The 12,811-nt window shown below is 49.0% G+C and overlaps 1 protein-coding gene across 1 annotated transcript in view; it reads right to left on the reverse strand.

Annotated features, from left to right (window-relative positions):
- Tsnare1 (t-SNARE domain containing 1) overlaps positions 1–12,811 on the reverse strand; it is a 51,155-nt gene that overhangs the window by 15,557 nt on the left and 22,787 nt on the right. Inside the window, 3 exon segments of the mRNA XM_013025142.1 lie at positions 5,702–5,758; positions 6,180–6,254; positions 9,208–9,292. Coding sequence (XP_012880596.1) covers positions 5,702–5,758; positions 6,180–6,254; positions 9,208–9,292 — 217 coding nt within the window.

The raw sequence follows: 12,811 nt of genomic DNA on the forward strand, positions 1-12,811 counted from the left end.
GGCTCCTGTTCTGAGATCTGACCTCGATGACATGTGACCTCTTCCTTCACATGGGAAGAGGTTCTCTCTGACACTCGAGGTCTGTGACTGGCAATCACCACACACCACGCTGCCTGACCTTGTCTGCCAAGCTCCACAGGAACCTGATCTTACATGTACCAGCCTCTCATCTAAGATGTGACCTCCTAGCCATGCGACCGAACTGAGCCACCATACCCACTTCAGCCACCTTGCACTGCCACCATCATGTAAGAGAGACACCTCAATGAAAGGCTGAGGTACAGTAGAGATGGGGGGAGCCCAGTGAAGACACGAGACCCTGACTGCCACCCCAGCACTGGCGGTGCTCCGCTCTCAGCAGTAGGCCTACCACAGTCCAACTGAAGCCTGTCAACCTCTCAGTCCTGGCCTGGGACACACCTGGGCCAGCTTCTGAAACAGTCCAGGTGAATGCGATCAGACCACCTGGAAGCCTCTTCTCTACTGTTAGGAGGTCAGGAGAGCTGGAAGAATGGGGATGCATTCCTACCACCACTATGCTAGGTGAAGATGGGTTATAGGATGCCCTGTGTGACGTCACCATGAGCTGAACAGAAGGTGCTGGCCACTCATGCTGATTACAAGGGACTAGAGCCATCAGCACCACTGATGAGAAGCTGGGAGGAGAGGACGGAGAGGCTACAAGTGGATGAAGCCAGTCTTCAGGGCAAGGAAACACGAGCTGGGGTCAGCCTCACTTCCACAGCCCCTCCCTCCCTGCAGCACTCGACGACAGAAAGTTTCACAGTGGAGGATCTCCCAGCCCTCTTGTGAGGCTGACAAAGCCCTCCTTTATTCTGCCCACAAAGGCCCAGTTTGGGTCTTGAGCTCTGAAGCCTGGATTGAGGATTTGCTGGCCAGGTGCTGGGGCAGAGCTTGGGCCTGTGATGGCTTTCCAGCAAGAGCCCGACAAAGGCGGCTTTCTCCTCCAGGGCAGAGCCTGGGTCCTGTGTAGTAGGAAGCAATGTGTCCTACAGTGTGACCACTGGGAAGGAGCTGCACACGTCTGGTTTCCCGTGAGAAGACACAAGGCTGGGGTGTGCGTTTGCTTGCATATAGGGATAATGATGCTCACCCTCTGCCCAGGGGAAGCAAGGAGACACACAGCTAGGAAGCATCTAGGACTCTGGGAAATGGGGCACTTTCTCATGCACTCTGACCCCGGAGGAGAGAGTAAAGCCAAGGTGCCAGCCACTCCCTTGCTTGGGAACATCAGTTGGCCATCAATTCCTCCAAATGACACCCGACTGTTTATTAGAGACGGAAGTTTCTGTCAAAGCTGTTGCAATCCTTCCCCAAGAACCACAGTAAATAAGAGGGAAAAGGAAGCCCAGGAACAAGGCACAACTCTTTTCTGTCTCCCAGACATGAAGCCATGACAAGGGGCTTCCAGCCAGCCTGTGGTGATGAGCACATGTAACCGCCATGGCCTGGGGACAATGAAGCTCTGGCAGGAATCAGTGCCAAGTTAACCAACAGTGGCACAAAACCAGACCATGACCTGCTGCTGTGCTTTGTTCCCAACCCAGCCACTGCTCTGCCTGAGACAGTGAGCAGCATTGGCTGCTGCTCACTAGCTAAGGTGGCCAGGGTTTGAGGCTGACCTCATAGGCAGTGTCTCACCATGGCCAAGGTTTCCAACTCTACCCAGCCTGTGCCACTCATACCCACTCCCAACTCTCAGCTCAGGGAGAGCAGGGGTTGACAGGTGCCCTTCCCTCTATTCTACTGCAAGACTAATCTGACAGTAAGCCTTTTGTTGAGCAAGGCCAAGTATCAATCACAGCTTCTGAAATTCCTGGAAATAAACTAACCTTTCATAATTTCAGGAGCACCTCTGATGGTCTCCTTCCTGTGAAAATACCCCACACCTATGGGTCAGCAAGTAGCTCCTGAGTGTCAGCCTGTGTTGTGCAATAGACATTTCTAGTATATCACCTTAACAATAAAAGTATGTACATATATGTGGGGTTTATATATTAATGCATTACAATGTATCCTGTAAATGTAAGCAATTCCTATTTGTCAACTGAAAGTGAAAACATTCTTTTAAAGATTAAAAACAAAACAAGAAGGTACTTCCAGACCAGCCACAGCAAGCCATACAGAGGTCTTCCTCAGCCCTGGTCCTGACCCAGCCCCTGGCTTCCAAGGCTCCCCACCTGGCCTGACCTTGACCTCTACAGAATGGAATCTCAGGTGTTTTCAGATTGGTTCCTCCTTTCTTGACTCAGGCACAGCTACCCTGGCAGACCCCAACAGCCACAGTTCATTTTTTGGTGGCTGCCATCTCTTGCAGTATCAATTCAGCATGAGTGTTTTCTCCACTCTGTGATAGGCTGGCTGTGTACCCAGGTTTGGGTGCCACATGTGCTATGAGTACTCTCACATGTGACCTATGGTGGACACACACATGCTTTTCTTTGGGTAGAAATGCAAGATCAAAGGAAGAAAATGCTAGGCCTGGGCCTCTTGCATTCCAAATCAGGGGTACCTGTGTACACACTGACCAGCAGTGCCTGAGAACCTGGACATCTTCGGACACTTCTAGTCAGGCTCATGTAGTTAATTTTGGGTATGAGACTGTGTGGTGATGTCTCATCATGGGCACACTTTCCCTTTTTCTAACAGCTAAGGTGATTGAGAACAAGTTCACATACTCGATAGTCACTTGGGAATCCTTTTGGGGAATAGAGATCTTTATGTGTTGTAGATCTAAGTCTTTTTCAGATACATGTTGTCTAGCCATTCTCTCGCTCTGTGGGTTGCCTTTTTGCTCTTAAACTTATGCTTCCCATCTATCTTACTCTCTGAAGTCGGTACTTCCTTTTCTGTACAAGAAAAGTAGATGCCCAGGTGCTTCCTTTGGTGGGCTCACGGAGACCCTTCCACATGAGGGCTGTGAGCCTCAGGAAATGGTTCTGTGCACAGGTGGGTTCCATTTCATTAAGGATCTCTTTCTTCAGTTCAACTATGCAAGTGACCTAACATCAAGCCCTGGATAAAGTAAGTGGTCTCCACTGCATCCAGACTCCATACCACATCCTGTGACCCCTCCACACCAATTTCACACCTTGTAGTGTTCTGAAGGTATGATGTCTCCACTTCTGGTCTTCAGAATCACCGCTGCTATTCTGGGTCTTCTGTATTTCCACACACATGTTTAACATTACCTAGGCATGCAGTAACACTGCAAAGCCTCCACCCTGCCCGACAGGATCTGTGCACCAGCAGTTGAGAACTGAGCACTCTTTAAACTTGGTGTCCCCTCCATTCTTTAGTTCTTCCCTGTCTCTCAGAAAGGATTTGTCATTTTCCATGCAGAGGCCTTAAGCAGCCACTCACCAAGTTCTTACTTATGATGCTACTAAAATAGTGTCACTTTAAGAAAATGGAAAACAAACAGTCTCTGGCTGTGTTGCCCAGGGCAGTCACAACTTCTGAGCTCAAGTGATCACCTCTGTCTGCTTCCCAAGTAGCTAGGACTGCACACCCGTCACCACAACTGGCTAGAATGGCAGTACTTCCAAGCAGACACTGTTTTCCTTCCTGTGGGCACTTGGAAGTTCCAACACCCTCACAGATCCACTCGGTGCTAGGGCACAGCTGCCGTCCAACACCCATGGCTCCTGCTGGGTCTTTGTCCTGGGTCTCCTCTTCCCACCTACTGCATTGCAAAACCCTGCATAATGGTAATGGAGGAGACAGAACTCCACTTCCACGCTGTCTTTGATCTCCGAAGACTTGCTTTTTCCTCAGCACATGTGCTGTCTGCTGCAGGCTTCTGAAGTCACCTCCGATCAGGTCGGAGCATCCTGTGGAGTCCCACTTTGCTGGATGAGCTATCCTGAGTGGTACTAAATTTTATCATGCTTGTCTCTGAATCTGCTGGGATGACCTGATAGGCTGTTACCCATTCTGTTAATGATTGGATCATACCAGCCTTGCATTCCTGCAGCAAACCCACTTTGCAACAATGGGCTATCCTCAGGCATTGCTAGATTTTATTGGTTGGACCTTTGTTCATCTTCATTAAAACTTACATGGGGCTTTGCTGCTTGTGACATTCTCCTCAGAAGCTGAAGTTCCCGCAATGGGCAATGAGCTTGGGAGCTGCCAGTTCTATCCATTCCAGTATTGTTTCTGTGAGTTATTTACTCATTGGATATTTGGAGGAATTCACTCAAATTTATCTAGGCCTGACAGTTATATTACAGTCATACTTTCTTTAGGAACTGTTGAACATTCCAGATTCTCTGCATATCCTGAACAGTTAGTTTCTGTGCACAGGTGGGTTATAAATATAAAATATAAGTATGTACATAAAAGCAAATTTATGTTATATATTTTTTGTTTACAAATATAAAGGCTAAACTGTCAAGTATGTGGGCATAAAGCTGTTCGTAATACTTTTTTTTTTTTTTGATCAGTTGTGGGGCTTGAACTCTGGGCCTGGGCGCTGTCCCTCACTCAGCTCTTCAGCTCAAGGCGAGTGCTCTACCACTTGAGCTACAGCGCCACTTCCAGTTTTCTGGTGGTTTATTGGAGATAGGAGTCTCATGGTCTCTCCTGCCCGGGCTGGCTTTGAACCGCGATCCTCAGATCTCAGCCTCCTGAGTAGCTAGGATTACAGGCGTGAGCCACCAGCGCCTGGCTTTGTTCGTAATACTTTTACAGAACTTGTTTTGAACTTGTACGATATCCCCTGTAAGGACCCACTTTCTTTCCGGATGCCAGGGGCTGGGGTGTTCTGGACTCATCCTGTGACAGTGCAGAATTTCATTAATCCTCTACAGAACCAGGTCTTCTGACTTTGCACTGTCTGTCCACTGTGGGTGCCATCTCCTCTGCTGGTTTTTCTTTTAGTAGCAAGCCCATGTCTACACATATGGAAAGGGCCCATACTATCACCCCCAGCGCTGTCTTCCAAGGTGGTTCTTTCACTTGTGAAATCTTTCTGTTTCTCAAAATCAGTTTTTTTCATTTTACCTTCTGGGAGGGAAGGACAGGCATGGGGCCTCCTCCTATAGGCCTGAGAGGCCACCTTTTGTTTCCAGATTCACAGAGCCCCTCGGTTTCCCTGTAAAATTCTTATAAATGAGCTGGCTTTGTTTTCCAGACTGGTGAGATGCATGTTACAGAGTGGACACCCTTTGAGGGAGCTGCCTGGCTCTGGCTACCTGGAGAGCCCAGAGTTCTCACACTCTTCTTCTCAGCCAAGGACACAGCACTGTGCCATAAAAGAACGTGCCTGACCTCCAAATCACTCTCTAACATTCTCTCATCTTACAAGTACTCTGCTACCACCAGAGGCAAATAGATGGGACTGTGTGACCTTCAACTTTCAGCCTCTGAAATGATGAGCTCAGTAAACATTTTTCTTTATAAAGACTCAAGATTCTAGCATTTTGTTATAGTTACAGAATGCAGACTAAGATTGCCTGGATATCAATGAGTCCTTCTCAGTACCCAAAACTCTCAGGTTTATTATTTTGGACCTTCACCCATATTAAGCACTGGGCCAAATCCTAAAGGGCTAACACCAGTTTTTAAAGTTGTTCCTCTCCCTTAGACCCCTGCCTGCACCATTCCTGCTCTTCCTCACAGCACAGATGGCAGTAGACTCTACTGTTCTAACACCTTGACCACATTCGGCACCCACCTGCTGGCTGCCCCTCCGAGCCATGGGAAGCAGTGCTCTGGACTTTTCTGCAATTTTATGTTGGGAAGATAAGAACAAAAATGGTGGGGAAAAGAGGTGATCAGAAAAACAGCAGGCCCCAGTGACCCAGCACATATTGCTGCCCATTCCCTGAGATAGTAGGCTGCCCTGGGCCTGAGAAAACTCACCCTAAGCCAGCCTCTGCAGGAACTTCCTGGACACGTGTGCTTGCTGGGCCTCAGCTTCCCCAGCTGTCAAAATGGGGTGAGACTTGTTCTTCCTCTCAAGAAGTAAAACTCTACACACTCACTCATCATCCTGAGGACATGCTACCAGATACTGGCCATCTAAGCAATGTCTCCAAGGAGGGCCCTTTTACCTACTCTGGGAATGGCCAGACCAGGACAACACAGGGTGAGGTAGCAAGAGTGGATGCTGAGGGATCAAGCCCTCCCTCAGATGCTACCCAGGTACCTCACTTTTGTACCATTCCATAGTGCTGGATGGCTTCTAAGAACTGAGTTTTCAGTCAGTCCAGCTTCAGGTGCTCCTGCTACAAAGAGAGGGCAGCTTACAGGGCCTGGGCCTGGTCTCCTAAAGTTCCTTATACTGTAGGGACCTGCCCTGAGCCTTGTCTCCTAGAGCTCCTTGTCCTGTAGGGACTAGCCCTTGGCCTCAACTCTCAGAACTCCATGTCCTATAGGTACCAGCTCTGGGCCTCATCTCTCACAACTCCTAGTCCTGTAAGGACCAGCCCTGGGGCCTCACTTCTTAGAGTCTGCAACCTCTAAGGACTACCTTGTGACTTCCAAGCCCAGAGCTCATCATATCCCTCCACTCCAGAAGAGCCACACCCCTATCTTCTTCTGGCATTTTCATGCACTCCATCCTGAGCACTGGGCTCACTGCCATCCATGGCCTCCCACCATTCCTAGAGACAGGCTCTCTGTCATGTGCTACTGTCCTTGTGCCTACTGGCTACCTCCTTTACAGTGGTCCTGAGGAGCTGCTTCAGCACTGGCCATTGGTCCATGCATGAGCCCAGGACAGAGTGAGGACCCCAGTCCATCACACTGTGTGCAAGGGTGGAGACCTGAATGGCTGTTGAACTGTGGAAGCTGGGCCACTGGGCCATTGCCTCACTACCACCTGTATTGATGACCAACTCAGACCAGGCTCACTAGGGAAGAGAAAGGGGTCTGACCATGGTGCCTGGGTTCAGCCTCCAGAGTACCGAGGAGAGGGAGCTCTACACTGGCCACGTGATGAAGTGGTGAGTACTGAGCAGAAGCTCAGCCAGGGAAGACTGAACAGTATACTGCACATACCATGCCATTCACATAGGGACATATAAAATCTGAGGATTTCAGTATCCAGACATAGTTCCCTGTGGACACTAAGGGACAACTGTTGAGTGCCCCCCTGCTCTGGGGCTCAGGCTCCACGCTATGGTCCTGACAGCAAACATCGAGACAAGGGATGATTTAGAAAGACCAGAGCTCACATCCAGCCATCTAGCTGCACACTGGGATAGGACTGTCTTCCCTGCAGAGGGAGGGAGAAGCCAGCCAGTACCGTCAGTGAGGACAGTGGCAGCCTCAGCATGGGACTTCCCGGGACCTGGAGTGTGAGAGCATCACAGCATTGGCCTGTTGCTTATCTGACCACAAATATGGGATGTCCCATGAACCTGAGGATTCAGTAGGTGCTGGTTAAGTGTGGACTCGGGCCAAATGTCCTTGGCCTCACCAGGAAGGAGTTGGCTCAGACTCACAATGTAGTGCCTTTTGGGACCTAGCACATGCATTACGTAAGAGGCACCCAGGTAGGATTTTTACAAAGGAATAGATGAACCAGCAGAGGAAGGCATTCAAAGGCACAGAATACAGAACAGTGCTACACGTGGAAAGGCCAGGCATCAAAGGCAACGTGACAAAGCCACAGGAAATGTTGGTCGTCACACTTCTGGTTTCCCCTCTGAGGATGATGTCCTGCCAGACTCAGAACCAGAGCAGCACTGGTCTCTCCTGGGAAGATTGTGGGTGTGACTGTAAGATCACACACAGAACGAAGACTATATGCTCTGACTCTGTTCATCCTATCATTGGGTAACTGGCCACTGCCAGTTGTCTTTTTTTTTTGTCAATCATGGGGCTTGAACTCTGGGTCCGGGCACTGTCCCTGAGCTCTTCAGCTCAAGGCTAGTTCTCTACCACTTGAGCCACAACGCCATTTCTGGTTTTCTGGCGGCTAATTGGAGATAAGAGTCTCATGGACTTTCCTGCCCAGACTGGCTTTGAACCTAGATAGCAGCCTCCTGAGTAACTAGGATTACAGGTGTGAGCCACTGGCACCCGGCATTGTCTTTTTAGTATAACAAAACTTTGGGGACTAAGCTATTTGTTTTTAGGAAAAGCTTTACAAAGGTCTAACTCAGATACCACAAAATGTACCCATTTTATGTGTCAGTTCAGTACTGTGTAGCTGCACAATCATCCCCAGAGCCCAGTCACCCCAAGACCCACCAGTCCACATCTGTCTGCACAGAGCTGTACATCTCCCTAATGCTGCACACCTCCCTAATGCTGCACACCTCCCTAACTCTGTACACCTAACACTGCACACCTCCCTAACAATACACACCTCCTTAACGCTGCACACCTAATGCTGTGCACCTCCCTAATACTGCGCATGTAATGCTGTATACCTTCCTAACGCTGTGCACCTCCCTAACACTGCACACCTCCTTAATGCTGTACACTGTGTGCAGCACACCTGGCTTCTTCCGTTTGCCTGCCATGTGAGCCATACCCACTCTGGCTCCAGAGCCCCTCCCTTCCACTGCGTCAATAGTGTCTCCTGGCAGAGATGAGAACCACACATGGCTCTGACACCAAAGGGTAGCAGACTCTTCTGTCAAAGGCCAGCTGTGTGCTATCTTAGGCTCTGCAGGCAGTCTGCCACGACAACCAAGTCCACTGTGGCAGGAAAGCAGCCATGGACAGAGCACAGGATTAGTGAGGCTGGGCTTCTGCTCTACAGTGTAGGGCTAGTAGCAGTGCTTCCTTTGTGATGAGCTCCCTGCAATCTCCAGGGCATGAATAACAACGAGTGTGCTGGCCCAATGTGGGCGGTACAGCTGGGCAGCATGGCTGGGATAGTGGCATGGGAGTGCACATGGATGGCAAGAAGCAGGACAATGACATGTAACATGGAAGGTGCACCTGAAGGTAAACCAAGAATATGGGAAAAAGTAGATGGGCAGAGGCAGGAGGAAGGGCAAGGGGAACACATGGGTAGCAGAGGGCCAAGAGCAGTGCAGCTGATGTTTGGTCGTCATCTTCATTCAGAGGATCAGAGCACCCTTATCTCCATTATAAGGTAGTCTCCAGAAGAGCTGCCCAAGCACGGGGGTCCTGGAAATGTAGCCACATCTGCACAAATTCATCTCCCACACCCCACCCTGCCACATCCCCACCCTGCCACAGGTCCCCAAGGAAACATACCGGGCTAGGGGCCTGTAGGAGCTCCGATAGCTGCTTCGTGGCACTGGCTATAATGGTTTTGTTAGTCTTCTGCTGCACTGAGTGCCTGGTCAAAAAAAGAGTCAAAGACAGAGAAAGGACAGGTAGAGAGTAAGGTAAGGGGACAGAAAAGTAGGAACAAGCAGAACCAGGCTAGAATAGACTCGGGCAGACAGCATGCAGAAACATGCAGATGAAGGAAGGAGTCATACACGCAGGAGCACAGGGAAGTGAAGAGCAATACAGGGAGGTGAGGTTAGCAAAAACCCCAACCAAAAAAGTCAGGGGAGGTGAGAAGGAAAGGAGGGAGGCCAGGACAGGGGCAAGGAGGGAGAGGCAAAGGAAACAAGAGTAGAATGGGGCAGAAAGGCAGAGCGGGCACAGGGCAAGAAGACAGGGAGAGAAATGACAAGATGAGCTATAAGTGTTGGGGGAAGACTAATGGCAGGACCAGCCCCGGAGAGCTACCAATCCACTGCCAGGATAACCCCTGCCTCCCTACAGATGTACACAGCTTAGCTCCCTTGGCCACACTGGGGCAGGACCTGCATTGCTAAGGGACCCAACCATAAACCCACCTGAGCAGAGTGGGGGGGCCTCCGCTGGTCACCAGGTCAGCCCATTCCCACTCCAACCCTGCAATACAAGCAATGGGCCGGGTCCCTCCAATGCCACACACAGCTGCAATTCGAAGACAGCTCCCAAAGATGACTGAAAAGACCAGCCATTTGCTACTTGGGGCAGATGCCCTTAGCCCACTCTGCAGGATAATAACTGGGGCAACCCTTCCTTCAGCCCAGTTCACAGCACACATAACCCAAGGGAAGGAGGGGCACTGGCCTGAAAGCAAGGAGCCCTCCTGACTGAAACGTGACTCAAATGCCTTCCTCGCGCAGGGAGTCAGCACTCTAGTCCCCACAGGCCTCTACAGCAACAGCCAAGGCGAGCACCATACACAGGCTATAAACAAGTATGCAAAACACAGCAGACTCCTGAACTGTAGCAAAAACTGAGGAAGGAAATTTAAACACTTATGCCCTTTGCAAAGTATAAAATCCAGGAAATCACTAAGACAAATTGTATAGAATGAGTAAAAATGTAACCAGAGTGTACACTGAACACTATCAGGCTGAAAGAAATAAAAAACAAAAGGTAGGATGACTGTATTTATGGGTCAGACATTCATTATTAAGATGTCTTGCTTTGAGAGTATTGTTCTTTGGGCTTGGGTTTGTTTATTGTGGTACAGGAAATAATCAGAACCTCCCATGAGCCATGCCCCCACCCTTTCACTTTGAATCTATTCTTCAGATTAAGTCTTTGCACTCAGAACAAGCCTCAGAGCCATCTTTCTTCCTCTCTCGCCCAAGTGCAGAATCCACGAGGATGCACCATCACATGCGGCCTACAAGATATCAATTTTTTTTTGCCAATCCTGTGCCTTGAACTTTGGGCCTGGGAACTGTCCCTAGGCATCTCTTGCTCCTACAACTTGGGCTATTTAGTAGCACTTCCAGCTTTTTCTGTGATTAATTGGAGGTAAGAGTCTCACAGACTTTGCTGGCTGGGTAAGCTTCTAATTGTGATCTCAGATCTCAGCCTCTTAATTAGGTAGGATTACAGGCCACCCACACCCAACTGAGATGTTGATTCTTAAAACAGTCTATAGATTCCACACCACTGTAGTCAGAATTCTAACAGGTTTTTTAAAATTAGAAATCATCAAGCTGATTCTTGAGACTTATATTGAAACACAAAGGGTCTGGTATCCAAAATAATTTTTAAAAGAACAGGCTGAATGAATGTTCCCACTCCCAGCTTCAAGACACACAGCAAGGCCTCAGCAAGGGACAGCTCAGCACAGACCCATGGAGACCAGCAGGATAGGATAAGCCAGCCTGCAACATAGCAGTGCTTGAGTAACTTCTCAAAAACCTACCAATATCCTCAAAAAGGCTGCTGCAACAACTGGATACACAGGTTTTGTAAAGAGAGGGGAGGGGAGGTAGGGAAAGGGGAGAGAGCTGTACCTCAACCCTTTCCTCATAGCATGTTCAAGAAATAAATCCCAAGTGTAATAGTCCTCCATGTGAGGGCTAAAACAAAGAAAAGTAAAAGTACAACAAGCATGTTAGTGTATACCACCATGAAATCCCCGGGGTGGGCTACCTTACAAGGAAAGGGACTTAGCTAGCTCATGACATGGGCAGCAAGCCACAGTCTTCCTGGCACAGGACCTCATGGCAGGAGTACACATGTATCTTGGTCTATGTGCTCTATCTCTTCACAATTCTAATCTAAGCACCTCCCAAAGGCCTCCTAAGCACCACCTAATCTTAATCCCATTAATGTGAGACTGAGGGGGGGATATATTAAATTCCCCCATGAGTTCCGGGGACAATAATAAATAAAAATGAATAAAAACAAACAACTAATATTAAAAACTTCAGCTCTTTAAAAGTTGTCAGAAATTAAACAGCAGCCACCACACAAGAGAAATGCTCTCCCTCAGGTATGTCATAGAGAAAGGACTTGCCTGAGAACATAGAAAGACTTTATAATACCATATTCCAACAAATAGGAGGTATGGATCTGATCAGCCTTAACAAAGGAAGAGACCTACATGGCCAGTGTGCACATCGAAGATGCCTGCAGCATTAATCATTACAGCAACGTGCACTGAAAGTAAGATCCCAGGGCACTCACTGCTCACCTGCCAAGACAGCACACATAGGTGACAACGTCCAGTAGTGAAAAGGACCACAAGCTAGCAGCACAGTCCCATCCTTGGCAGGAATGTAAATGGCACAGTCACTTTGCAAAGCCAATTGGCAGCTTCACCTGGAGTTAAGCTCACATTCATTATTCAACTCCATAATTCTACATCCAGAGATTTACCAGGGAAGGGAAACACACCTAGTTTTCCCCACAGCTCCCACCAACCCTCTGTCTTTTGAGAGGTACTGGGTGGACAGAATGCCATATGCATACAATAGAGTACTACTCACTAATACAATGGAATAACTCACATCACTCATCAATATGGATGAATTCACAAATATACCAAATAGAAAACAAGATCATACCTAAGAGGCTTTGTCCTCTGTTAATGTATTCGTATGACATTGAAAACAACTCCTAGGTAGTGGATGAGGGGGTCTTGGTGTGGGAAGGGGCCCAGAGCTAGCTTCTGAAGCAAGGGGAAGGTATATACTGTGTGCTTGCGGGGTGTGGCTACAGGGTACACACAGGTGTCAAGCTTACTGAAGGTGTACATATCCCAGCACTCATAGATCTGCCTTGGTGAGGCTGATTAAAAACTGTACACACGCGCACACACACGCACGCACGCACATGCACGCACGCACGCACACAGCATAGGGAAGACCAAGCCTGCAGAGCCCCACTGCCACTATCCTGAGACGGGTTAAGACAGGCAGGGCCCATAACACATAACAAGGCACACACACGCACGCACGCACACACACACACACACACACACACAGTATAGGGAAGACCAAGCCTGCAGAGCCCCACTGCCACTATCCTGAGACGGGTCAAGACAGGCAGGGCCCATAACACACAC

The sequence above is a fragment of the Dipodomys ordii genome, unplaced genomic scaffold (genome assembly GCF_000151885.1).
Source record: "Dipodomys ordii isolate 6190 unplaced genomic scaffold, Dord_2.0 Scaffold82, whole genome shotgun sequence".
In the NCBI taxonomy this organism is placed as follows: Eukaryota; Metazoa; Chordata; class Mammalia; order Rodentia; family Heteromyidae; genus Dipodomys; species Dipodomys ordii.